This window comes from Glandiceps talaboti, chromosome 7 (genome assembly GCF_964340395.1).
Source record: "Glandiceps talaboti chromosome 7, keGlaTala1.1, whole genome shotgun sequence".
Classification (NCBI taxonomy): domain Eukaryota; kingdom Metazoa; phylum Hemichordata; class Enteropneusta; family Spengelidae; genus Glandiceps; species Glandiceps talaboti.
This window is the reverse complement of record NC_135555.1, coordinates 10,699,805-10,727,767: the sequence shown is the minus strand read 5'-3', so window position 1 is coordinate 10,727,767 and position 27,963 is coordinate 10,699,805. Positions and strand designations below refer to the sequence as shown.

Here is a 27,963-nt window from a genome sequence, read left to right as displayed (position 1 = left end):
TAATTTTTGTAATGTGTGTATATGTGCAAGTATAGTGTTTGTTTACAAGTCATTTGCTGTAGAATTACAGATGAAAGTGTTGATAATGTGCGACTATTGATATGACTCTCGTAATCCATCCTTCAATTTACTAAGATAGACACAAACAGCCTAACTAAATCTATTGTTCTTCAATGTGATAGATTACACAAGTGGGGGATAGCTGGTCCATCTGTTGTGCGACTGTAATCACCCTGTGATCAACATAGTGTAAACATTGGAAGTCCCAAAACAGTACACTGCAGGTTCACGGAACTTATAAAACTCTGTGACACCTCCCAACTGAGCTTATAATGAAACAACCATCCAGATCCATTCAATAGCTTATCACTGTTGTATCAACATTTTGCGACAATAGTTTTAGTTTGTGTCTATCTTAGCAAACCGAAGGCTTACAGTAATTACCAGAGCAATGTTGACTCCAGCAGAAAATGGGTAGTATTTAGCCAAGTTGTCATTCACTTGGAGAAAAAAATCACATAAGTTTGCATCCATTTTAACTCTTACATGTTGAATTAATGAGAATAGTACATATGATGTCAGAATTCTAATAAAATAATGTGAATCAAGACTAAAATATTTCACTATTGCACTTTTATTTCCCAATTAAAAAATCAGACCAACAACCAAGTGGAATTTAATCTATTGATGTTATTTCAATTATTTCAGTTTTTCTCTACATATCTAATATAATTTCATTACAGTTTGCGTTGTTCATATTATTTAGTTTGATACTGTGCCTCATATAGTAATGTAGAGTTCAAGAATCATTTCTGGTTTGCCAGCCCAGTGTTAGTCTGGTGTTAACACCAAGCTTGCCTAGGACTGTTTCATAAACAAAACTGATGATTTACTTGTTCACCACAGCTTACAGTTACTCTGTAAGGTATGCCATGATAGGACGCCTTCACACATCAGTCAACCCCATTCACATCAGCAGGCCAATGAGGGCAGAGTGACATGACAAATCTTACATTCTATACTTACAGTGTGCTTTAACCCCTCTATACTACTGTACAGAACGTAGCCCTGGAGGTTGGTGCTATAAAAATTTGATGGATCGATTTATTGTATAACGTATTGCAGGTGCAGGCAATTTAACCCTTCCAGTTGCTAAGACATGCTGATGTTAGTACCAACCCAGTGTCTGCACCGTGCTATTGGGTATCAACATATAGGGTTGGTACAAAGTATTGACCCTTCTAATACATGCTGTTGAGATGTTAATACCAGCCTGGTGTTACCACTGTGCTAGCCCTATTCTAGCCCTATTGTGAAATGATTCCAATCTGTACTATATAGGTTCACATATATGAAGACCTAGATTCTATAACTTACAAAATTAAACGTGATTGATTGATTCACGGCTTGCTTTACAAGCAAATTATACTATTCTTGTTACATAACAGTGAAGGTATTAATGTCCATTTCAATCATTTCATGATTGGTTTACAATGGAATAGAAACAGAATCACTGTAGTTATTGTTAAATGTAAGGACACTCTCTGTGTTGGGTTAGCGTATTTTCCAATTTCAATATGCGTCAAAATTTTGACTGTTTATCTACACCCAGAAGACTTTGTCAAGAAGTACCCTGATGACCAAAATGTATATACCATTACTTTTAACTAGTATAAAATTGGCTTTCTTTACAGTCCTTTCCTACTAGTTAGCACCAAAGACATGAAATATAATTTTCAAACTTGCCAAAGCACTTTTTAGATAAAAATTCAAAAATATTCAAGCAGAAGCACATTATATAGATTATATAATGCATCATAATTATATCCCGGCTGCATAGATGTTTCTAAAGTCTAAAAATATCAAAGAAACGACTGAGCTAAACACCGCCCTCTAGTGTTGGTTGATGCCATACAAATGGTAACATCATCTCCACTACATTAGTGGCATCAGTTCATTTTAATTATGCAAATTACAAGAGTCTCATTCATTTACATCATTGTACTCAATAGATGGCGCTGTTTACTGAATGGTCTATGCACCAACATCAAAGTATATATCATGTCCTTATTGATATTTGGTCAATACAGAAATGTTATGTATACACAAAATGCTTTACGTAACTTCCTCACAAGGTACAATAATTTCTGAGCTACCATTTAACAGCAAACATTCCGCTTTCTCTATGCCTGTTCCTGAGCTAATTTGAAAGCATGAACGCTACCCTTTTCATGGTAAATTTGACTGCCAACTGCATCGCATCTTCTTCGCTTAGAAGCAGGTTCCGATGGGTCAACATCATTGTCATCTTTTGGCACACCATAGCCACCACCACCTGGACTTTGTAACTGGAATACATCCTGTCAATTGAAGTGAAATGTTCAGAGAAATTACTGTGAGTGACTATTTTATCAAGTTAATTATGGGATATATTTTAAACCACCTTTCCATAACAGCTGTCATGATCATAGCACTTTTACAATTATCATCCACTGCATAGACCTATAATGGCACAACCACCCTAAATAACTTAAACTGCAGCTGTGTGTACATGGGATTATATCCTTCACATAACCTCTATCCTACCAGGTTCCCATTTATACAGCTGGGTTGACAATGGTTGTTCATGGCTTATAGCATTCAGAAAAAATGGCAGCAGTGAGGCTGAGACTGGTTACTTACAGATTCCCCACCACAACTCTAACCATTTATGAAACTACAGCTGCACGAATATTATGTACCATTACAACTACTGCAGCACATAAAGTATTCAAATTATTCCTATCAAAGTTCTGTACATGTATACATTGAAATTAGGTGACTTAAAGTGGCCATGAGGATTGGGTATTTATTTTGGATTTTTTAATTTATAAATTAAAAATCGAAAATAAATACCTAATCCTCATCCATATGTGCCACTTTAATGATAACTTTAACAAAACAAGAAAGAAGATTGACAAACAAATTATAGTCCAATGCAATGAAAGAAGGAAAGGTACTACCAAACCAGAGTGACTATAGTGTTTCAAGTGGGCGGCACAATGTGTTTTACTACCAAACCAGAGTGACGATAGTGTTTCAATTGGGCGGCACAAAGATGTTTATGTCTCACACACATTTTTTTGTTACTAATTACATAAAACAAAATACAGACACTTATAGCGTGCAGGCATATAAAATTCTATATTTAATCTCACTGTGACCACAAATCAACATCACTGTCAGATGAAACGAGGAAGATTCAAACACAGAACTGTTTATTTGTGTTCACAGTCAGATAAAATGTAACATTTCATTGTGTACATGGTATCAGTGTCTGTATGTAACAAAAACATTGGAGTACCTAATTGAAACTCTATGGTCTTTCTGGTTTGGTAGTAAAATGATGAAAACAATGACACTTCCAAAATAAAACCTGTCACTTTCTGTGCACTTACCCCAGCCTCTACATTAACCGATGCTTTCCCGCCTAAACTGATCATCCGACCACTTTTGTAAATGAGGTAGTTTTTACCGAGTTGTCCAGGTTCACCACCTGTAAACCAAGCACAAATAAAGAAGATAGTCGATGATTACTGATTTCTTGCCTTCAATGTTTTTTTAATTTCATCACTATTAACAAAAACTATTTTCCTACTCCCTAATATATGTACTGAAAGGAAATGCAATAATAGGATTTTTGTCACCTGTACGTCTTATGTTGGAGTGATTTGATTATTCTAACTTTTAGTTTTTGTCACACATGATTGTGGAGACATGCATTGTTGAAAAATGTTCAGTATACTTCACACAACCAAAGTTATACACATTTCAACAAAAAATATGTAATTTATCTCCAGATCATTATGACAACATGTGGCTATGTCACTGGTTCTGCAGTGAGTTAAAACATTCAAAACAGCCATTTCTTTTCAGGATTTTTCATAAATTATGTATGCTTGTAGAGATATAATTATGATATTCCACAACATTTTTCTTCAGTCAGCCTGAGAATACTCGTGTTTTAAGTGTTTGTCACGACACTACTCGTCTAGCTACCCATAGTGACATTAGGTCACTCACATTTTTCATAGCTGAAAAAAGAAAAAATATTGGGCAGCAATATCTTATCTACAGTTCTTTCTACAGTAACTTGAATGAAGACGTTTCTAGAGATGTTGATTCTTCACATACCTTTCATTCCATATGGTCTGTAGGCTCTTCTCTCGCTCAAAATTGAAAGAGTCAGGGGTCGTCTAAAGAGCATTTCCCTGATAACACCATCGCCACCTCTATACAGACCATTGCCACCTGTACCTACATTGAGTTTGAAGCAACGTAGTATGACAGGATATCTATATACAAATTACACAAAGATAGTATATGTTACTGCCACTGTATGGGTGTTTACACGAGGACTGGATTGTGATACACCTGATGTGAGGGGTGGGGGAGGGGTGAGGGCAAATAACCTTCCAATCTGAAGAAACAATTGTCACCATGAACATTTTGTATTCATTTATCCAAACAGATTTATCTAAAGACTGCTAAGTCATCTCTTCTGTCAAAAGAATATCAAAGGCCCACTACTGGTATACTGTTTTCTAGACCGAAGCAAAACATGAATTAAGAGTCGCAACGGTTGTATTTTTGCAATTACGATGTGACTACCTTACCTTCGTTCCAGTATTTCTGGATCTGTGATACGTGTGTTTGTCATGTTGGTGTGTACACCACTCCGACCATCCCATGTTGGCCCCTAGTTCAGGAACAAATCAAACAACATTTGACATACAATAGAATGCATTTCGGGGGCCAATACCCAAGAAAATCAAAGTTCTTCAAATTTCTCTAAACTTTGCCGTATGAAAGCTTGTTCCTAATCTTTTCAAAATAATAAAAGAAATTTGGGGTTCACTGTCTTGTTTTCAAGAAAAACAACAATCTAAATATTTTCTCATAGCGATATTACATACATATGTACAACACCTTTTTTAGCATTGTACAGTGCCTCTGAGCAATTTTGCTCTGATATATTGCCGCCTTACAAGTATTTTATTATATTATTCATTATTTATTTATTATTTGGTGGCCATATTGGATTGTAAAATCATGCCATTTTGACTTTTATTTCAAAACTTTGTAAGGTGACTCCAATTTTCTCTCTTCATTTTAACAGAGGACATGTTTTAGTTTGCTTGAACAAAGCAACAGCAAAATCAGTACAAATGTAAAAATATCTAATTTCAAGGTGAATACTACACTATGTTTATAAACCCCATTTATATTTCAATTCCAATATTGATTTAAATCTATCACAATATGAATTGCCTTGAATGAAAAGCACTAAAAATGGCATAACTCAATTACTTGCCAGTTAATACAAATTATAAAAAGTGAAATTTTAATTTTTGTATGAAAAATTCAGTGGTTGAAACCACTCACCGAGTTTTAAGATTTCATTGAAAAGAGATGCTTTAAGAAGTAAAACACTACGTAACAACACTGAACTTCATGTAAAATCATAATTACTATGATATGAGAGAGTTTAAGCAGAGTTTAGGAGAAAGTGATGATAGTGAGAGACTACTTCTCATTCTTGGTGTAATTATAAGCAACACTTCTGAAACTCATGATTTTACGGTGATTTTGAAAACTTAAACTCAGTTCTCCATCATTAATTTGTTAACTTCCCCTCTTAATTAATTTTTTTAAAAATTCAAATGCAAGTCTGATTCCCAGTCCTGTTGCATGCAATACATGTTCTACGGCCATCCCGAGGTATGCAGGCTGTTACACTAGTGACATAAAGTTTTCACTTTTTTTTGACAGGACATACTATTGACACACGGCTATGTGAAATTGTAATCCGGTGTCGATCATGATAAATGTGACTTGGAAAGGTATACTGAGGAGTGCTCATCTTTGTCACTGCATGGCACTCAATGCTCACAGGGGCTGACTCGTAGTCTGTAAGGTAACACCATGACAGGGTGCCCTCATGTGTCGGTCAACACATTTCACAAGCTGATAGGCTTGGCATGACTTGTCATATCATACAGCCTAGCTGACATACATGATATGCAAGTATTTCAAAACATAGCATATTTTAGTAGATATTAGTGGATCAAACGTCATTCTTTACAAGTCAGCTATAAAGTGTTACGTGAATCGTTTCTGCCAAATTTGACAGCAAATGTGGAAATTATGGCCAAAAATATGCTCATGTATTTCATTTACAAGAAACCTGCTTGTTTGTCATCTACAGATTTTGATGATGTAAGACAAAATATGATGATGTCATAGTTATCACATTCTTGTAGGCTCTGCTTAATCTCTATGTTATCGACATCTATAGCATATTTATAATTTGCAGTGCATGAATGTGAATACCACTAACTACCAGTATTAAGCAACCATAAACCATTACTGAAATTTAAACTTAATAAGCCGTTTTTCGTCTTGTGGCAAATCTCACATGATCCTACATGAGCCATTGCAACCATAGCAACCACGTGAGTGTGGTCAACTGCTTAACAACACTATTGTTCTCAACATCATCGCACATGGCCATGTAATGGCAAAAGCTTGACCAAAATCACGTGTTTGACAATCGTTGTTGCTAGGCATATTTGCATATCTCGTGAGATCTGCAACGCAGCGTAAAATACCTTATTTACATAAATTTACATAATCTAAATGCATAATGCTGTGCAACTACAACTACTACTACTAACATTTTGCCTGGAATGACATTTTAGCTTGATGTGAAACAACTTTAATTAGCTGAGATGGTTTTGCCATTATCAATGAAAAGTTACAAATGCATGTTATGCAGCAGATTCATGATATTGCATTTTACATCATCACAACCCAACACTACACTTTGATAGCTATTCTACGTTATCACTGCTATATGTGTTGCCATGAAGCTAACTTACAGCTCCAGCCCCTCCAGACACCGTTTCACAGTAGCCGAGGTGGTCATCCCCAAGGGTAGTCACATTCATACACCCCTAGAGTACAGAAATCAACACGTTATACTAGAAGTCACAAATAAAAATATAACGACTTACAGCTCCTGCTCCTCCTGCTACTGTTTCATAGTACCCCACATCTTTGTCACCAAATGTGGTATTATTCATGCAGCCCTGTAATGAAAGTTAGGCACATGATTTTAGTGCTACCCATAGTACACATGCAGCCCTGTAATGAGAGTTAGGCACATGACTTTAGTGCTACAATAGTATTCACACAGCCCTGTAAAATACCAAGCGCAAACCAAATATTTATGCAACTAGATCATTAATATGCAAGCTATTTTCAAAATCTGCATTTCCTTTGAATTACTCACCTGAGATGCGGCACAGACTGAGAATGCTTTCAATACTACATCAACTATCCTTTGAGATGTGAGTACATTACCTCCTACGACTGCTGCAGTGTCACTTGGATTTAGGAAGCAGCCTTTTGGTACGATTGCTTGTACTGGTTTCAAACAACCCTAAAAGGGGAAATGTTGCAATTTTCATATTGATTTTAGTCAACAGTACAATGTTACCAGTGCTAGCACAAATAGAAGTTAAACATAAAACAGATGATGAAAATGAGGAAAATTTTCAACTGAAAAATGTCATAACACAGCACCATGGAAGTATTACATATCTCCCTATTGGTCTTGGTATGAGTTATCATCAGTATGTGTATATGTGTACCTTTTACCTTAGAGGGCCAGGATTCAATCCCAGGTTCTCACATTTCTATAATCTTATCTCCTGATTACAAAGGATCATTCCTTTATTTTAGACCAACTTCTTCTATAGCTATGCCAGATAGCTGCCGTTTACTATTCCTACTTTGAATGCAGCTTATAAAGGGCCACAATTCAATCCCAGGTTCTTATATTTCTGCACCATGGCACTGTTCTGGACCAACCTTTATGTACCAGTAGCTATAGTATTTTTTCTCTTTCACCAAAATGTTAATCCTACTTCCAACACAGGCATTTGGTAGTTTAAATAAAGTACATTCAAATTCACAATATCAAACCATTTGATGAATAATTGAGTACCAAGGAAGACAAGAAAGATGGGTAAATTCATACTTCTACATACCTGGTTCAAAGGTATATCGTGTCCAATCATACACCGCAAACAGTAGATCATAGCTGATAACGTCACTGCCTTGGGTGCATTTAAATTACCATAAACCTCAGGACCCGTTCCATTGAAATCAAACACAGCAGTGCCCTGTTGAAAGGTAAAATAAATAGAGAATTTAGGACAAAATGAGTGAAATTGTTGTTTTGTGACTTTTATGGGAAACTTAGACTAGTTCATTTTTGAATACAAATGTTTCATGTTTAGCGCAACCTTCTATCCAAGCATCAAGAATGAAACAGAAAATATATACAAATAAAGTATAATTAATGATTAAATGAAATGTTGTCATAGAGTTTTATTTCTCTCTATTTGGCATCCAAGAGCAGGTAAAACGAGTTACCTACATCCCAAATAACGTTAAACAGATGATTTTGCTTCCAGCCTTTGCAGCCACCATGTCACACTTTCCATTTTTTTCCTCCTCCTCAAGTTGCTCAGTCTCAAAAAAACTTAGAGCGTACACCGCTAGTGTTTTACCTACATATCTATGGAATGACCCGCCAATAATCTTGGCTCTTCCAAACTGTCCGTGTGAGACAATTCACCGTCAACCTAACTTACAGTTCTCGCACAGCTCAACCAACAAGCACTCAGCATCAATGTTCCAGTTCCAGACTGACTTCCCACCTGCCTGCACAACCCAAAACCGAACCTTTATCCAAAAGACTCAGACCCAATGTGCTGACTTGTACTACCAGGTACCTACATTTTTTTTCTAGTTTCCTTATAAAATATCAATAATAAAATACCTCTTTTTCGTCAATATGAACATTGAGCACCAATGGAGAACCATCATCGATATAATCCACAGCGGATAGTTTTGTTTGTCCTGTCTCTTGTTTGGTTTGTCTAGCTATCGCCTTCAACATGTCACGTACGGCTATATCAGCATGACTCTGAGAAAGAAAGAAAGAAGGCATATTAAAGTGAGAAAAATAAATCACTTTGAAATATTCATCAAAATCATAGTGATTTATGACAAATTTGATGAAATAAAACTGGGATCCTGATTATCCTGTTTTCTGCACTGACTCTGACTTCCATAGTTGTCGTCTGCCCAGCTTTGAAAGTCACAATATTACTTAAAGTGCAGAAACAGGCTTGATATGATCTAACGTAGAAGTGAAGTACAACCCATAACACCCAAGTAAAGCATTTTCTGTATGTACCACAATCGTTTATAGCATTCATATCAAGTACAACCCATAACATCCAAGTAAAGCATTTTCTGTATGTACCACAATCGTTTATAGCATCCATATCAAATGTAAAAGTATACTGTTTCATTTGCTAATTGACCATATTACAAAGACCACATGCTAGGCTTGTAAATAAACAAACAGTTTACATTTACACTTGATGTGAATGCCATAAACAAGTGTATCACATAGAGAAAGTGCTTTACTTCAGTATTACTAGTTGTAACTTTCCTGTAAAACTGCTGCCCAACTGGTTACTGACCAAAAACAAACAATTTAATAGAAATTGAAATATTGTTATAAAATGTTAAACAACATCAAATGTACTTCAACATACCAAAAATCCATTTTTATAAATGTGTGCGCAGAATTATGGAAAAATTCAAACTTTTGGAAATTGGAAAATACAAAAGCTGGGCTGTTTAATCTCCACTCCTTCAAATCAGTACGTTTTACATGTACAGTTAAATACCAAAGTATGGATGATCTCACGGCAAAAGCCTCTGTTTATTTGTCTCATTTGAAAACATTAATAGTGCTTCTTTTCTGAACATCTGAAGGTTTGACTATAATATAATTATATTGAGCTTTGGTGACAAAGCATTGATCTATGTTGTCATAATGTTCTAATCATACAAACCAATATTGTACAAATTATAATTTGTAAAATATCAAAAAGAAATCTGATCTAAGAAACTAAATATCAATCTAAACAAGCACAAACTGAAGGCCTAGAATGACATGTAGAACACTGACTTACTTGTATATGTTTCATATAGGCCTGTACTACATCCAGTGTATATGCATCTATGAGTTCAGTGATCAAAGATATACCCTGAAAAAGTCAAAGTATTAGTTTTAAAAATATTTGTAAATTCTACAGTTCACAGTGGGTGTCACATTACATACAATGTGAGCTATTAAAATTAGAAAACCTGCATACATGTATAGGCATTCAACATAACGTACTTAGCTCTTACAGACGCAGATGTAACGATTCTGTGTTTCCATGTATGACAGTATATTACTATGGAGTACTGTGCACTCATATGACAGATATCATTACATGTTAGTGACACAGTGTATGTGCACAAGTGCTTCTGGCATTCTCTAGAGCAGTACTTTCATGAGTTGGTGTGGGAGGGGGTGATCACATTGCCTAGCTATTCTAAAGTTACATGGGTGAGGGGGTTAACTCTGAGTTTTCAAAATTTACTTTGTGATTGGCAGCAATCTGGGCTTTGATGTCAGATAGATTGTCAGCAAGATTTCTTGTTCCGCTACATCCTGGTAACTTTCCTGGTGCCATCAACTGTTCAATGAGAGCTGTCAATAAAACAGAAATTTGAACTATAAATAAACTTGAACAACTCTATGTTTACATAAGGTAAACACAGTTAGAGTGAAATGAAATTTTATCTGAAAAACTCCATGTAAATGTCACATTTTGGGTTGTGAATTTTAAACATGATTTGTTACTTATCCTGGAACATTTACTTTATCAGTTCCCGTTGTGTGTTTGTTTACCATATCAATGGAGATATTGACTTTTCTAGTCTGGACCTTTTGTACAATGCATTGGGACATCTTGTCATCGATGTTAATTTATGGTAAGATGAATTCTCATTGGTTAAATGGTGAATTTTAACGCAGTCTCATGTGAAACGTTATATGTAATGAAAATGTCAGAAGTTGGGGTAGAAAACAAGACCAAAACATGAACATGTAAAATGAAAGACAGATCAAGCAAAAATTGAAGGTAGATGTGAACAAAAAAGGATTTTAATAAGATTGTCCAAATTCCTGATTCTTTGCACATCTCACATGAGAAAGGTTGGAGATACATGTATGAACCTTGATGGACTGATTTCTAACCTTCTTCTTGGAAGACGCCATCTTCTACAACCTTAAATGTCATAAAGACAGCGCCCTCTTGGTCCAGAGACTTAGAATTTGGAGGCATAGAACCTGGAGTTATTCCTCCGATGTCGGCATGGTGACCACGACTTGCAACATAAAATACAGGTCTTTCACAACCTTTATAGAAAACCTGTGAAAAAATTATGTTATTAGTATTATTGATATCTTTAGAAGAGACCTTACTTGTAGTCTGCTCAACCACAAGAGTCTGTGTTTTGTTGGGCCATGTATAGTGGTTTACACATTGTTTACTAATAGAGGGGGCACAATCTGTAAACTTTATGGTCTTTGTGCATACTTCAAGCAACCTGACACCGCCCCTTCCTAGCATTTGGAGCTAAAAGTTGATGGCATTATCAGTCATTTTGTATTGTTATGATGAAGCAATTCTTCAAAACCCATGAATTTATTTCACATGCAATTGATATTCATGATGAGACTTTTTTAGTCTGATTTAGGACACCCTCACACCACACTTCTTTCTAAAAATAGTTACAAAGAGTGTAAACAAAATTCAGAGATTTTCCTCATATTGTCAAAGCAACAGAAGGACACCTACTGGAGTAATGACTGTAAAATCTGGGAGATGACTGCCACCAGCACTGGGATGGTTAGTTAGAATCACATCTCCTTCATGAAGGTTATCACCCAAGGCAGCCATCTAGTGACACAAAAATGTGAAGTATAAACTATGTGTGTATAAACTATACACAGAACATTGTACAAATGTTTTGGGAGTGGACTCAAAACTAAAATCTCTGAAATCAATATGTGCCAAATTCACAATCAAGTGTTCAGAAACGATTTCAACCTGCTAGATAGGATAAACCAACAACTTATTAACAGGTATAATGTCATTTTATAAGTAAGTGAACAATTTCTATGAAAATGTTCTAGGTTTTTTAGATGGAAAAAAAATACTCCACTTGCAGCTAGTGCGGGATTAATATACAGGAATGAAATGTCAGACATGATTCAAGTAAACACATCTCACCTGGAACTGTACAGTTTCCTGCATAGCACCAAGATGGACAGGTATATGAGGTGCATTGGCTACCAATCCACCATCAGGACCAAACATGGCACATGAAAAATCTAAACGTTCCTAAATCGCAAAGACAAAAATATCAAACTGTTAAACTCATTAAACATTTGCCTTATTTACATCTGGGTTAACACACTTCAAGTGATGTCAATATCTGGGAATATTTCTGAGCTAAGAGATTTTGTAGTAGATTGATGCCATTCCACCTAAAATATTGAGAAACCCTTACAATACTGAAATGACAATGCTATAAAACAGATGTATCAACAACAACGTTACACTAAAATACCTTTATCAAGGTTTTATGCGAAACAGGTTTATACACTCGACCTGTGTCACACTAGACTGTGAGACATGTTATCCATGAGACAATTGCACCCTAATGAGAGGGGTAGGCCTATAAACTCCTCCAGCAGTGTATCTTACAGTTCTATCGCACACTTTAAAACTACACCTGTACTTTATATTAATACACCATACCTTTATATTGGTAGATATAGCTGTTCTCTGTAGAACTCTGCCCATCTGTTCAGCAGTTGACATAAACCGATGTGAGAATATTGAGAGCTGTATTGCATCAAGATCTGTACCTATCACCTTCAGTTTAGAACTGCCAATCTACAGTAAATACATCAACATTCATGTTTCAAGTTGTTTAGAATGATTGGACCTAAAAGTTGAAAAGTTCTGTAAAATTCATCCACCGACTCATCAGTCCACCCATCCACTCACCCACCCACCCATCCATCCATCCATCCATCCATCCATCGGCTCAACCACCTACAATCAGTCCATCCATCCATCAATCCATCCATCCATCCATCCACCTACCAATCAGTCCATCCATCCACCCACCCACCCATCCACCAGTTCACCCATCCACACACTCACTAACCCATCTACTAATATAATCCCTCTATCAATCCATCCACATGCATGAATCTCTAACACGTACCTGTATTTTCACATCTCCATGTTTAGTAATTGAGGCTTGACAGTTAGGTTCAACTATAATAGTACTGTTTTTCTCTATCAATATAGCAGGTCCTTGTATGTTATGACCACATGACAACTCATCTAGTAAATACACATTAGTGTCTAGCATTCCACCATCTTCAAAGTAAGCTTTGGTGACCTACAACATAAAATATGCATATCAATACTTCAAGTTATCTTTATTCACTTTTTTACTTTTTCAGAAAAGAGGGGGGACAAAAAACATAATACAAGTAAAGTTCACAGCTCTGCAACACTGACAGGGCTGCTGCAGGGGTGTTAGCAGTCCTGTACAGTAGCAGCCCTGTGTGCCACATGGTCTGTAGTTAAGGAGTTTGCATTGCACTCCATTCACTGATGACAGAATGTTTGCTACGGTGTAAAAACAGTCTGTTACAGCCCTGTGAGAATCCTTCCTGTATAAATGATAGAGATCTCCTTTGCAACCCTAGCAGTCTGTGTATAGAATTAAATCCTTCACATAAAAACCTCTGTCCTACCAGGTCCCACTTATACACTTCTACAGTTCTGATATTTACATAGCATAATTGCATTTGGTTTTTTATGCAACAATTCGAAAATATCGATCTAGTGAATTTTTCTGGTTACAATGACAACCATCTTACCATACTGCCAAATAATCCAACTATGCATCTTAAAATGTTTCATCTTTGTAAAAAAAGGTTTGAATGAAATTGACTTACAGCTGTCAGAGAAGGGGCATGCATGTGTTGACTGCATACAGACAAAAAACATACATCAGAAAACAATATGGTTGTCTCTCATAATGTGCTTAGGTTTTTGAAATGTATATTAAGTTTAACTACTACTTACTGTTTCTACTCTGGGTGTTTTACCACTGGGTTTGACTTCTTCATTTGTATCTAGGTATGTCTTACCAGTACCACGGACACGAATATCATCCACAAGAATAGAACGACCAGATATAGTGAAACCAAACTCCCTTTTATATCTATATGTACAGAAAGTAACAAAAGTCAGCATATTTAGTTGACTGAGTCACAGGTGATGCAGTTTCCTAAACCACATGAATGGCAGAAATGAGGCTCAAACTTGCAACCCTCAGATTCCTAGCCACCCAAGCTAACTCTTTTGACATTGTGACTTACCTATCAGTGAATGCTTTCTCAAAGTCACCATGCTGACAGCTCTCAGCATGTGGTTTGTACTCAGCATCGGTAGCTGGTGTCATCAGATCCCAGTCTGTGCCCTCGTAGCGTAAATTCAAGAATGCTTCAGTTTCAATATGTGACCTAGTAAAAGAACAAAACATCGAATGATTATTCTTGTCATTCTGATATGCTGTATGTATTAGTATTATGACTTTAAAAAAGTCTGAAGGAAATAAGCACTTCGGAGTCACGAATATCCATTGTTCATCTAATAAATATTCATGTGTGTATGACTAAATGACGCAATGGTGTAAGGACTGAAAGAACAAAGGAGGTGAAAAAAAGTTTCAACTTGGTGTTTCTTGGCAAGTGAGCAAAAATTATGTGATGTGAAATCATGAGATGATTCTCCAGAACTGAAAGTTAATGAATATACCATTATTTCCTGGAGTGATGTTCCCCTTTAAAGGATGACATATGGTCGACCTAGACTGTAAGATATAGAGTGTCACTCTATCCTCAATGGCCTTGCTTCTTGTGAAAGAGGTTGGCAGATGTGTGAGGGCGCTCCAACACAGCATACCCCACAGAGTATGGTCTAACAAGGCCCTGATTTTTTTTTACAATCTTCAATATACTATACTGTACAATAAGTCCACTAGACTTTACCTTTCAAATCCTTGCCTCTCTAACTCCTCTACACATTTCTTCTTCATAGCTTCTATCCTGTCATCAATGTATTGAAATGATTCTGTCTGATACGTCAAGGCACAGGGTTCCTGCGCTTCATGGACAACATCCGCTAATGCCATACCAAAGGCTGATAGAATGCCAGCATACCTATCAAAGTAGACACATTCGAAGCATTTAACCTGTTTATCAAAAATGTTGTGAGTATGCTTCTGTTCATCATATTATGATTCAGTTCTTTCACTTTTTTCATATTCCCAGCACATTTTTTTTATACAAACACATACACAAATAAAAACAACCACACATTTCTACAGAATTCCATTCAGGTTTGGGACTACATGACAGGAATATGTTGCCCGCTCACTATAATGTCAGGGTGGAACTGTCACAGCTCTCCCAGTCAGTCCAAAGGCTATCCCGGTCATCCAGGCCTGGCAGCACACCTATGGACTTGAACTCTATATGAGTGAGTAATCGTCCCTGGCTGTTCAAGTCATTATTCCAAGCGTTCCCCTAATCTTCATAAGCGTTTCATAATCTTCCATTGAAATGCATTGTACAAATAGATTTGTGAGCGCTCCTGTGTGCTACGGATTTATAACTTTTCCGTAGTTTTTTGGAAGACAAATATATTCTGCCATCTGCTCCAAATACTGATTGGTACATGCATTCTGGGGAATACGTATTCAATATCAACCATGTAATGAACATAAAATAAACTTCAGCATTGGATAGCCAGTGTATACAGTACTATAAATGATTTGGGGTATTTCTCATTGGGCAAATATTAACAGAAAATAGCAAAACGTTACAGTGACTGGGGCTTTACAGTAAATTTTCCATAATAGGATATATAAACAAACAAATACCTGTGAATGAATACCATTGACATTCCCAATGACCTTGCAATAGCACACGCATGTTGACCTCCAGCACCACCAAAACATGCTAGGACATGCTTGGATGTATCATATCCTTTGGCCTACAATAATTAAAAAAAATGGAGAGATATTGACTGAACATGTTTGGAGAGATATTGACTGAACATGTTTGATATCACTTACAGCTTCACTTTGAAGCGTTTATTTCTCTCACTGTTTTAAAGGATTAAAAGTCGGCTAATTCTAAAAAAGGACTGAACTTTATTATTTACCATATTTCCTCAAGTTAGCGCACTTTAATACACAGGCAAGCGTCCAGTGCTTTGGTTCAAACAATGTCTAATTTTAGAATAGTTGCAGTAAACTGCCCACCCCCACCTTCCCTCCCTACCATGTATTTGTTCTTTAAGGAAGACTGGCAAGTCCACAATAACGGATAAATTGTTCACAGTAACAATCATGGGTACTGGTACCTTACCCATTACCATAAGTAAAAGTCTATCAGATCAGTAGTAAAGGTATAGACATCAATTTGTATGTATATTTCAATCGGAATAAATTGACAGAAACTAATCATAAATATTCATCAGCTTGAATGACTTACATAGGTTATAATGCACAAGCAGTTCAAAGTTTTTTTTAACGGAAAACAGATGAAAAAGGAATGATCCCATGTAATCCTTATGGCTCTACTGATAAGAGAACACTAATGTGAGAACCTGGGGACTGAAACATGCACCTTTAAGTACGACTATCAACAACATCTCTACATATTGTAACACACTATCACAATTTCAATAAAACCTTATTGGCTTAAATTGTTATCAAACTAAAATCAGAAATTTAACAATGTCAGATTTGAAAACTTCCAGCTAAAGAAACAATATATTCTTCTTTAAAAATCCTCCAACATTGAAAAATAATAATTCTTATAAATAGCTAGAAACATAGTCTGAAACACCTGATCAACTACATTTCCAAATGAATGTAGATTTAATTTGCATATTTATCCTTGCTGCTCAGCAACAGTTTATCACTTACCTGAGTAAGTGCTCTGATTGGTCGACACATAGTTTCATTGGCAACACGTATAAAACCCATGGCAACCTCCTCCACCGATAGAGCCTCTTTCTGGGTCCCCTCCGGTTGAGAGGACAGAAATTCATTTACCTACATAAACATACAAAATATGATGTATGACACACGCAAACACTATGCTTGACACATGCAAACACTACGTTTGACACATGCAAGTACTATGCCTGTACCCTAATAATTAGGGTACAAACAGGTTAAAACCATAAATAAGTCCTCTGGTGCATAAAGGTTGACGTTTTTTTCAACATTATACAAAGCAGTTCATCACTTGTGATCTTCTTCAGTCTTATAACCCACAGTCACACTTTACGTTCTACAACATGAATCTGCTGACAACAGCAAATGACAAACAAATCATCTGCAGAATTCATTCATTTCACATCTTGCCCCAAAACTTTGGAAGTGATTTCTGCTTGACATCCATCAGGCCTTCAGACTGGGTTATTTCAAAATGAGACTCAAGACTTAGTGTTGAACAAAGCTTATGGTATGGTCTAACCCTTTCTTGCCTCTGGGCAGAACAATGCTCTGGAGTTTGGCTTGTTATAGATATGATTGATTGATTGATTGATTGACTGACTGACTGACTGACTGACTGACTGATTGATTGATTGATATGATTGATTGATTGATTGATTGAATGATATGATTGATTGATTGATTGATTGGTTGGTTGATTGATTGATTGATTGATTTATTGACTGATTGACTGATCTATTGACTGATCATTTGACTGACTGATTGATTGATTGATTGATTGATTGATATGATTGATTTATTGATTTATTGATTTATTGACTGATCTATTGACTGATCATGTGACTGACTGATTGATTGATATGATTGATTGATTGATTGATTTATTGATTTATTGACTGATCTATTGACTAATCATTTGACCGATTGATTGATTGATTGATTGATTGATTGATTGATTGATTGATTGACTGATTGATTGATTGATCAATTGTGAACTGTCACAAAAAGAAAATGCATAATTTACAGGTATCTGACTGCTTGATTTCAGCACCATAATTTACACAATGTAAAATAGGATTATGCTACCTCTGTTGACAATTTCTTGAAAGCATTCACAGTGGCATCCTTGTCAAGAGACTGGTCTTCCTTGGGACCAAATATTCTAGGGAAGTATTCTGGTAGTAGTCGTCCTAATACAAGATTAGCATCAGTCACTGTGAGTGGACCACCTTTTTAGAAATATAAATCAAAGGAAAAGCTATTTAGTGTCAAATCATATTTCAAGACTTGTCGTCTAGAGGGCGCTGCCACTCTGACAAGGTCCACTATGGTGCCTAGCACTGCTAATGGCACTCCAATGTTGGTTGTATTTAACAGTCTAACAATTAATAATTATATCTTAATTTCATGTACTTTTATTGACAAATTAATTTATGATCACTTCATGGTTCTTTTCCATAAATGGATATATATATATATATATATATATATATATATATATATATAAAGACTTTTGAAAAATGATGCAACAAAGTTTCACTATTTTGGGACCAAATATTCTAGGGAAGTATTCTGGTAGTAGTCGTCCTAATACAAGATTAGCATCAGTCACTGTGAGTGGACCACCTTTTTAGAAATATAAATCAAAGGAAAAGCTATTTAGTGTCAAATCATATTTCAAGACTTGTCGTCTAGAGGGCGCTGCCACTCTGACAAGGTCCACTATGGTGCCTAGCACTGCTAATGGCACTCCAATGTTGGTTGTATTTAACAGTCTAACAATTAATAATTATATCTTAATTTCATGTACTTTTATTGACAAATTAATTTATGATCACTTCATGGTTCTTTTCCATAAATGGATATATATATATATATATATATATATATATATATATATAAAGACTTTTGAAAAATGATGCAACAAAGTTTCACTATTTTTTTGGTTTTGTTGTAGGTTTACCTTTCCTGTAGCATGTAGGTCCTGGATTGGCACCAGCTGATTCAGGTCCAACCACAAATAAACCAGAACGGAACATTAGCATAGATCCTCCACCAGCAGCAACTGTGTTGATGTCAAGCTATTGAAGAGAATAATAATGAACTAAACTTACACATGACATGAAAAATGGAAAATTGTACATCAGACTGTTGGTTGGACTTCTAGTTTGTAGATAAAATATTTTGATTCAAACGGTATGTTTCACACATATACATTTGAACACTTGCTTTGTTTTACTACAATAAGATGATAAATGCAGTAATGCAAAAAATTGAAGAATGCATGTTTTGTGTACCATAGTTTGTGTTAAAAGTATTGAGACAACTTGAAGGAGACTGTGACATTAGGGTTAGGGATGTTTAGAGTACAGTTTCAAGTTGATCAGATTTGATCTGTATGTCTGCAATAAGGTACATGTATATGTATTGTAATGCTAAATGTAAATAGTGCCATCTACAGTCAGAATGTGGATGTGTGAACAATGCCATTCTAATGTGGGAACAGCTATCACAAAATCAACAAAGAGAGAATATAATTTTTATCAAAAGATTACTGAGCATGGGAGACCATCACGTACAAAAAGGTAAGACTGATACTGAACTGAGATCTTGCATCTCCGTGGTTACCAACCTGTGGGGCTTGAATTGTAACACCAGCTGTGGTTGTTTCAAAGACATGCTCATACTGGCCTTCATATCTACTCACATCTGTAGATGTACCTATATGAAAGAACCAGATAATAATATCAACTTTGTCAGTGACTGACACAAAATTTGCATTCTCAGCAAAATCTGCATTCCAAACTATCAGTCTATAGCCCTGCGACTTGTCTTAGTGTTGCTATCTCAAAAAGCTCTCCACACCAAGCCCTGCAGAGACTTGTTTTATAGGTGTTAGTATCTCCAGAAGGTCTCTATACCAAGCCAAGTCTTTTTCCCTTGAAACTTGGAAGCATAGTAATCAGTTCTAAATTTGAAATTACCATCAAGTAACATCAAAGTGGATCTTGTACCTACCATATGATGTAATCATGGCCAAATGTGATTTTGATTGCAACGGTAGCCAATTACAAGTGCCAGAAAATCCATTTATATATCAACAGAGCTGTTGGTTGTACTTTCAAAATCAGAACCAATAAAAGAAACAATCTTTCTATAGTATATGAAACGTCCAAAGGAAACTGATAGTTTTTCATTTGTAAACATAGAATAAAGATGTATAGTGAAACACTGTTCTAACTGACTACATTAATTATTCACAAACTCTAAACACAGGTTTGGATGAATTCCAATCATTTAGAATTTGAATAAATGGTCATCCAATGTAGACTAACATTTTCTTACTATCAGTGGGTACAAAACAGATCACAAACCAAGCTGGATAAATTATTTTTTTATTTGAGAAATAAACAAGTCATGCTATTCTACACAAACCTCAATCCTCTTTTGACTAGCTACATATTAATAATTTTTTATTTTTACCTCCCATATCAAAACCAATCACAGGTAGATTGCTTTCTTTTCCATATGTAGTGACAGCGTAACCTACGACCCCACCAGCTGGTCCTGATAGTATCGCTCTGGAACCATTGAACCTGTAAAAATAGACATAAGATCTAGTTATAAGATCATATATGCCATAGATTCCTACAATAGATTTCTTCTAAGTGAACTTTGTGAACAACTTGTAAATTTTACTGATATTTGTCATTTTAAATATCAAATATTTTATCAAATAGACATCCAATTCATATTGAGTTATGATGGCTTAATGGTTAAAGTAGCTGACTTGGAATCTGTAGGTAGCACATTTGAGCCCTATCGTTGCCATTTGTTTCTGAAAGACTTGAAGTCCTTGGGGCAAGATTTGAACCATGATTGTGCCCCAGTCAACCAAGTTGTAAAGTTGGGGACCTGGCAGGACAGGTTTGTTGATATATGAATGCTTTGATCCTGTGCACTTATAAAAACTGCAATGGATTGTATGCTCCCAGGGAGTTGAGGAAGTTATATAGGGCTGTTGTGTTGATACAGGTCTGTGCCCATGCTCTGATCACAAAAGATATGTAGTAGAAGGCTATTTACTATTAGAATTATCATAAATTAATTAATTATCCAACTTTTTTTTTACAGATTTTTTATTTTCATTGCTGCAAAGCAACATGCTTTTAGGATAGTGTTAGGAATGAAATTCATGTTGCTTGAACAGATTTGCATAGTTCCATATTTTCCATCTCTTTATAGCTACAGCAACAACCAACCAAACTGCGCAGACAGCACATCACATGACTACCATGTGACTTACCTGTCCATGGGCGTGAGCCCACCATCTGACTGCATAAATAGCACCCTACAGCCTTCTAATTCATTCTTGAAACCTGATGCAAAACCATGAACATAAGTCTTGATGTGGGGAGTCAGATAAGCATCAGCACAGGCTGAAAAAATAAGACAACAACATTTGAGAAAGATGTCCTGGTGAGGATGAGTTTTTTGTTGAAGACACCACTCAAATATTTCGACAACTCAAGGAAAGTCTATATATTTGATTGTGACCGTGAGAGTACAATGTATTATACATTTTATAATCAGCTCAAGCTACATACTAGCAACTTCCATGGTATGCCAGATTTGCATCGATTCTGAAATGTCTCCTTGGGTTTTGTTTTCATAGATTTGTACAAATTATGGATTTTATAAGAACTTGATTGACAATTGTCCATGGATGACTCAGATATGATGTGAGTGACATACCATGAACTTTTCAGAGTCAGCGTATATTTGTGATATAGATATATGCATGACAGAAAAATGGCTGTTTATCAATGGACAATACACAGAAACATACACACAGATGCAAAGATGGCTTGGTGGCATCAACTTTTCAACATTTACTAATTACAAGTGTATTAGTAGCCCTCAAAAATCATGTAAGGTGATAGCAGTAATCCATACAAGTGTACTAAAGACAGAAATAAGTCTGACTGGACTTTTCCATTAAGTAGATAGTAGTAATCAATACAAGTGTACTAAAGGCAGAAATAAATCTGACTAGACTTTTCCGTTAAGTTGATAGCAGTAATCAATACAAGTGTACTAAAGGCAGAAATAAGTCTGACTGGACTTTTCTGTTAAGTTGATAGCAGTAATCAATACAAATGTATTAAAGACAGAAATAAGTCTGACTAGACTTTTCTGTTAAGTTGATAGCAGTAATCAATGCAAGTGTACTAAAGGCAGAAATAAGTCTGACTGGACTTTTACTTTAAGTTGATAGCAGTAATCCATACAAGTGTACTAAAGGCAGAAATAAGTCTGACTGGACTTTTAAACATGTAGCAGTAATCAATACAAGTGTACTAAAGGCAGAAATAAGCCTGACTGGACTTTCCCTTTAAGTTGATAACAGTAATCAATACAAGTGTACTAAAGGCAGAAATAAGCCTGACTGGACTTTCCCTTTAAGTTGATAACAGTAATCAATACAAGTGTACTAAAGGCAGAAATAAGCCTGACTGGACTTTTCCTTTAAGTTGATAACAGTAATCAATACAAGTGTACTAAAGGCAGAAATAAGTCTGACTGGACTTTTACTTTAAGTTGATAGCAGTAATCAATACAAGTGTACTAAAGGCAGAAATAAGCCTGACTGGACTTTTCCTTTAAGTTGATAACAGTAATCAATACAAGTGTACTAAAGGCAGAAATAATAATAATAATAATGTTGGGTTCTTATATAGCGCTTTCCCACACCGTGCTCAAAGCGCTTTACAATTTATTACCCCTGGCTCGGATCAGAACGGCACAACGGCCCTTTAGAAATAAGTCTGACTGGACTTTTACTTTAAGTTGATAGCAGTAATCAATACAAGTGTACTAAAGGCAGAAATAAGCCTGACTGAACTTTTCCTTTAAGTTGATAACAGTAATCAATACAAGTGTACTAAAGGCAGAAATAAGCACTGACTGAATTTCATTTTAAAGAAAACCCTGAAAAAAATACAAATCTTACTGTCTCACAAAATGTAAGAGTAAACACATTACTTACCAGTGAAACCTCTGGGTACAGCTCTAATCATAGGCATCACATGACTAGACAGTGATACATGTGTAAATCCCATTTCTTTGGCCAAATCACCAACTTCACACTCATGCCCATCAAACCTGTGTATGTATTAAACAGAAAACATGCTTCCATTGATTTAGAGTTATTTTTATTGTATAAATTTTTTCAAATAATTTTGTTCTTTTCACAATCTTTATAGTGTTCAATTCAATATCACAGTAATCAATTAAAACACTGATTATTTTGGTATGACTTCTTATTCTATGACACTAAATATCTGTCGAGTATGAAACTACCAACATATTCACATTGGAGGTCATCTTTGAATGTGAATCTGAATGTGAATGTGTTGATAGTTTCACACTCCTAAATATCTGTGATGTTAAAGAAGAATGTGACTTAGTGTCCAAAGTGTTTGAAATCAAAGTAGTTAAAATCTCCCACAATTTACCTCCTGAACTTTGTTACTAATCGTTTTGAAATCACCACAGAAATGTGGTTGTTCACATCGCGTTTTCAAGGAAACAATGAATCTACCTATTAAATTCCCACAAAATTAACATAGTTTTTGGTAACCATTTTGAAGTATAGTAAAAGATAAATTCTGAGATTGTGTTATTCTTCAATTAGGACACTGGTACTCCAGCTTTCGGTTTACTAAGACAGACGCAAACTAAATATATTGTTACTCAATGTGATAGATTACACAAGTGGGTGATAGCGATTCCTCTGTTGTGTGATTTTAATCACCCCGTGATCAAGATAGTGTAAATATTGGAAGTCTCAAAACAGTATTTCATGTTCATGGAACTCTAAATAAACTAGTTTTCAGAGATGCCTCCCTGCTGATACCGTAATTAAACCAACATCCATTCAATAGCTTATCATTTGTCTCAACATGTTGCGACAATAGTTATAGTTGGTGTCTATCTTAGAAAAATGAAGGTTCAACTACCAGGGTAATAAAATGTTGCATGGTGACTGCTCATTTGTCTTCTTGATGTTAACTGAGAGCAGGTTGAAGTTTTCTTGAACAAACTACGAGTAAAATATACAGACTGTTCTCTCTGAAACACATACTATATTAAGTTGACGATATTTGGGCATTGTCAAAATATTTTGAATCTCAAATATAATCTAAGAAATGTCCCATTTCCTTTTCTTATCTATTTCACATCATACTTTTGAAAAACTTACGTGTATGAGTGCAACAGGACCACAGCAAGACTTTTTATACCTTTGTCTAAAACTTTCTGTAAATCTTTTCGGAGTTGTTCCTTGTCAACTGCTTGCCACACCTCCAACTATAACAAATAAAAAAGATGTTACAATGAACAATTCTTTAGTATTATGTTTCAGTCAAGATATTTCAACTGATCAGAAAAATTGACAGCAAATTTCTAAGATATCATAAGTATTGTGGTTTGTAATGACAAAGTATAATGAACACAAACCAAATTACATGTACTATATTGTTGTTGCATGTGATAGCACAGGGGGCAGCGAGCATGTAACTGATTGATCGATCGATCGATTGATTTATTGATTGATTGATTGATTGATTTATTATTTGGTTGAATGATTGATCGATTGAATGATCAATTTTTGTGGTGCAATATAACTTATTTTGTGTGTGATATTGATCAATTCACTCATTGAGTTTTAAAACTATTTCTTTTTCTTTCCCTGGTTACTTTGCTCTCAGCTGTGAATAATTTTTTCCCTCACCTTTTCACCTGTTGTGCCGGTCACTGTTTGTAACCCAGGTTTCTTTTCAACCTGACACTTATCTTGTTCTAAGACAACTCTCTCTGAAACCTCCACAACTTCATCGTATAGAACATCCGGTGTCACAATCTCCTGTAATAGAAAATAAAAGTTTATACAGCTTGCCTGAATCTAGGGAATGAAAGGACTGCTTTGACAAATAAATTATATCAAAAATATCTAATACTTCTTGGACACTTACAAGATCAAATATTTTGGGTCTAGCTTGGTTTCCAATATATAAAAGATCTTGGAACCCCTTTGTGATAGCCAAGGCCATTGGTTCTCCCTTCCTCTCTAGTAAAGCATTAGTAGCCACGGTTGTACCCATTCGGATCCAATCAATCAAGGAAGTATCTAGTGGTTCTGATGCGGGCATTGTCTGACCAGTTTCCTGAAAAAGACAGAATGTACAAATTATTTATAACTTGGAGTATAATGATATGATCCTGGGGATGGGATGGTGTACTTGGCTGGGTATTGAGTACAGGTGTACCATGGCAAATTTATTTTTCCAAGCCCAAATGCAACAAAAATCAAAAACTGGCAATCAAAAGTCAATATTTCAGCCAGAAACTACAGGTCAAATCTCTATACTTTGTCTGAAAATAGGATTGAAAAGCCTTGAAAAACTTTGGCAACCTGGAAAGTAAGTTTTTGAAAAAATCTTGAAATATTTGAAAATCTTTGCAACTTTGAAACTATGTTGTCTAAAGTATTGGGTCAAAGGTTGCACATGCATTAAAAGAGGGAATTCAACCTCTACATAATGCTTGACAAATCAGAAGTCAAAAGTCTACATTAGTCGAAAAGAGGGTCAAAACTGCAGTACATATGTGTATACCTTTACTATATGAGTAACCCCACCCCCAACCATGGGAATATGATACAAATACGGCCACCATTTTAGAAACAAAAAATTATGATATGTGTCTTTCCGAGACACAAATAACTGAGTCATTGTCAAATGAGCATTAGTTTAGTAAAAAAAAAATTATGAGTCCAGTTTTTATTTATCTGATTTTTTAAAACGTTTTCATAGTATTTTTCACAAAGCATAAAAAAGTTTACAGTTGGCGCAGTAAATCTACGTGGGAACCACATGTTTTATTTGACCTAGCTATCATCTACCTACCAATGTCCTGGTCTTACTCTAGTCTGAAAAAAAGGAACATTGAAACATGACAAAAGTAAACAGTACTTTTTAATGACCTTTGACCTAAGTCAACATTAGACCTCATTTGCATAACATGCCATTTCATAAATAATAGCAAATGTCACAATTTGGACAGCTCGCATTCACACATATCAAAACAACTGTCAAGTTAACAATTTGTCAACTCAAATACACATTTTTGTTTCACTTGGCCTCCTCTTCCAACACAAAAAAGTATAATTCATAATTTCCTTGGTTATTTTTGACTAGTCTTTTACTTTATCAACAATGTTGGTACATCATGCATGTACTGGAAATATTTACCATGTAAATCTGAGTTTCTTAGAGTTTTTTCTATTGTCTTATCTTGACCCTTCATCATCTTCTGCATGTCAAATAAAGTAGATTACAATACTTGCTATGTAATGATAAATTTTCTCATAAAATGATCACACACACACACACACACACACACACAAATGCTGTTGCACACAATTTGTGACACAGGACAATACGGTATTACTACAACGGTACCAATACCACACCCCTCTGCCATGTCATGATCAATAAGTTTGGCTATAATCACTCTGGCTATAATCATAGACGTTGGAGAGGCATTTATTGCCATCAGTTCAGTATGCTATATAGTACTTAAATTTCCCACAACACTTTTACTTTGTGAAAGATATTCAAAACTATTAATTGTCTCATTTTGGGATACTTTGCCAATATAAAATAAAGAGAAAACATAAAATAAACATACATAATCAGACAAGGCGATTGCCAGTAACGGCACTTGCAGGTGATCAATAGTCCAATATCAGTGAATATAAGCATTCTGCATGTGACCTTTTAAATTTACTGGCATTTCAAAAGTGAAATTTCAATGTCTGTTGCATTTGACTGCCAATTTTTAAAGCCCATTCACATATTTGTTAACTATATATAAATTAAAGCTTAACCATGGATGTACCACCCATGCTCGCAGAATTGAAGTCAAAACTTTTATAGGCAACACAATGAGGCTATTACATATATAATAATGGGGAGCATTCATTTGAACATTGTCATTCGACAACACAGAATGGTTATTCTTATTCAAAAGGTAAAACATAGCATTGTTATGACAATGGTGAACGGTGTTGAAGTTATAAAATGCAAATTTAACTTTTGTGCTAAATCTGTATACATACATGTATACATTGTTTTAATTTGATCACATCCAGGAGCAAAGTGATCCTAAAAAATATTGCCTAAACTTAAACTTTAAAGAGGTAATTTCCTAGGCTGTTACAATGAAGTACCACCCACCCATGGTTGTTCTTAGTTTATACATGTGTTTTATCAGCACATCATATAAACTCACTAGTCATCGTGACTTGCATTTTGTACGCAACACCAGTGATAATACCCAGACATAAACATGCAATTGTTCGGGACTTGTTGGTGATGCGTTCGCTCATGCTATCATGGGTGTATACATGTACCGTCTGCCTCATCTCTTTCCACTACCTACCATTTCAAGGATCCGACGGATCCCTTCTCGGGGTGCATCTGGATATTTGCTAGGATCTTCCGACAGCAGTTTCATTACCCGAACCTTTCCATTCGGACACTTTGCATATATATCAGTGAACGTTCCACCACGATCGATGGCAAAACAGAATTTGCCGATCGCCGAATTCATCGCTTTCCGTGTGGCCATTCTGTGGACCTTCAGTGTGCAAACACGATCACGACCACAATGATCGATTGTACCAAATGCATATATCAACAAGCCTCGTAAAGATCATTAAGGTCACACACGCGGGTCTAACCTCGTCTAAAGTGTGAATATATCGTAACTGTTTTATCGACTTTATTTAAAATATATTAACTTCACATGGTA

General features: G+C 35.6%; 1 protein-coding gene across 2 annotated transcripts; it reads right to left on the bottom strand.

Moving 5' to 3' along the window:
* Positions 1-660: 660 nt before the first annotated feature.
* On the bottom strand, positions 661-27,821 carry LOC144437196 (5-oxoprolinase-like). Of its 2 annotated transcripts, none has more exons than XM_078126084.1 (30): positions 27,592-27,821; positions 25,122-25,313; positions 24,881-25,012; positions 24,350-24,456; positions 23,135-23,250; positions 21,392-21,524; positions 20,569-20,681; positions 19,718-19,806; positions 19,049-19,166; positions 18,172-18,314; positions 17,050-17,178; positions 15,997-16,109; positions 15,104-15,274; positions 14,432-14,575; positions 14,136-14,274; positions 13,261-13,440; positions 12,786-12,923; positions 12,255-12,365; positions 11,820-11,921; positions 11,216-11,390; positions 10,557-10,666; positions 10,101-10,175; positions 8,891-9,037; positions 8,094-8,228; positions 7,334-7,483; positions 7,056-7,130; positions 4,656-4,738; positions 4,174-4,334; positions 3,438-3,535; positions 661-2,360 (listed from the first exon to the last, which is right to left on the bottom strand). In XM_078126084.1, the coding sequence occupies exons 1-30, from the start codon at positions 27,778-27,780 to the stop codon at positions 2,184-2,186; spliced, it is 3,945 nt and encodes a 1,314-aa protein (XP_077982210.1). In that variant the 5' UTR covers positions 27,781-27,821; the 3' UTR covers positions 661-2,183. The 2 variants fall into 2 exon arrangements, with proteins under 2 accessions (XP_077982210.1, XP_077982211.1); XM_078126085.1 differs by lacking the exon at positions 7,056-7,130 and adding an exon at positions 6,921-6,995.
* Between the last annotated feature and the right edge of the window lie 142 nt (positions 27,822-27,963).

Excerpts from the sequence above, each read along its gene's own strand:
- LOC144437196 (XM_078126084.1), bottom strand. The coding sequence starts at position 27,780 with ATGGCCACACGGAAAGCGATGAATTCGGCGATCGGCAAATTCTGTTTT. Across the intron at positions 20,682-21,391 it reads GGGCTCACGCCCATGGACAG|GTTCAATGGTTCCAGAGCGA; the intron begins GTAAGTCACATG and ends CTATTTTTACAG. Across the intron at positions 4,739-7,055 it reads TAGCAGGAGGAGCAGGAGCT|GGGCCAACATGGGATGGTCG; the intron begins GTAAGTCGTTAT and ends TTCCTGAACTAG.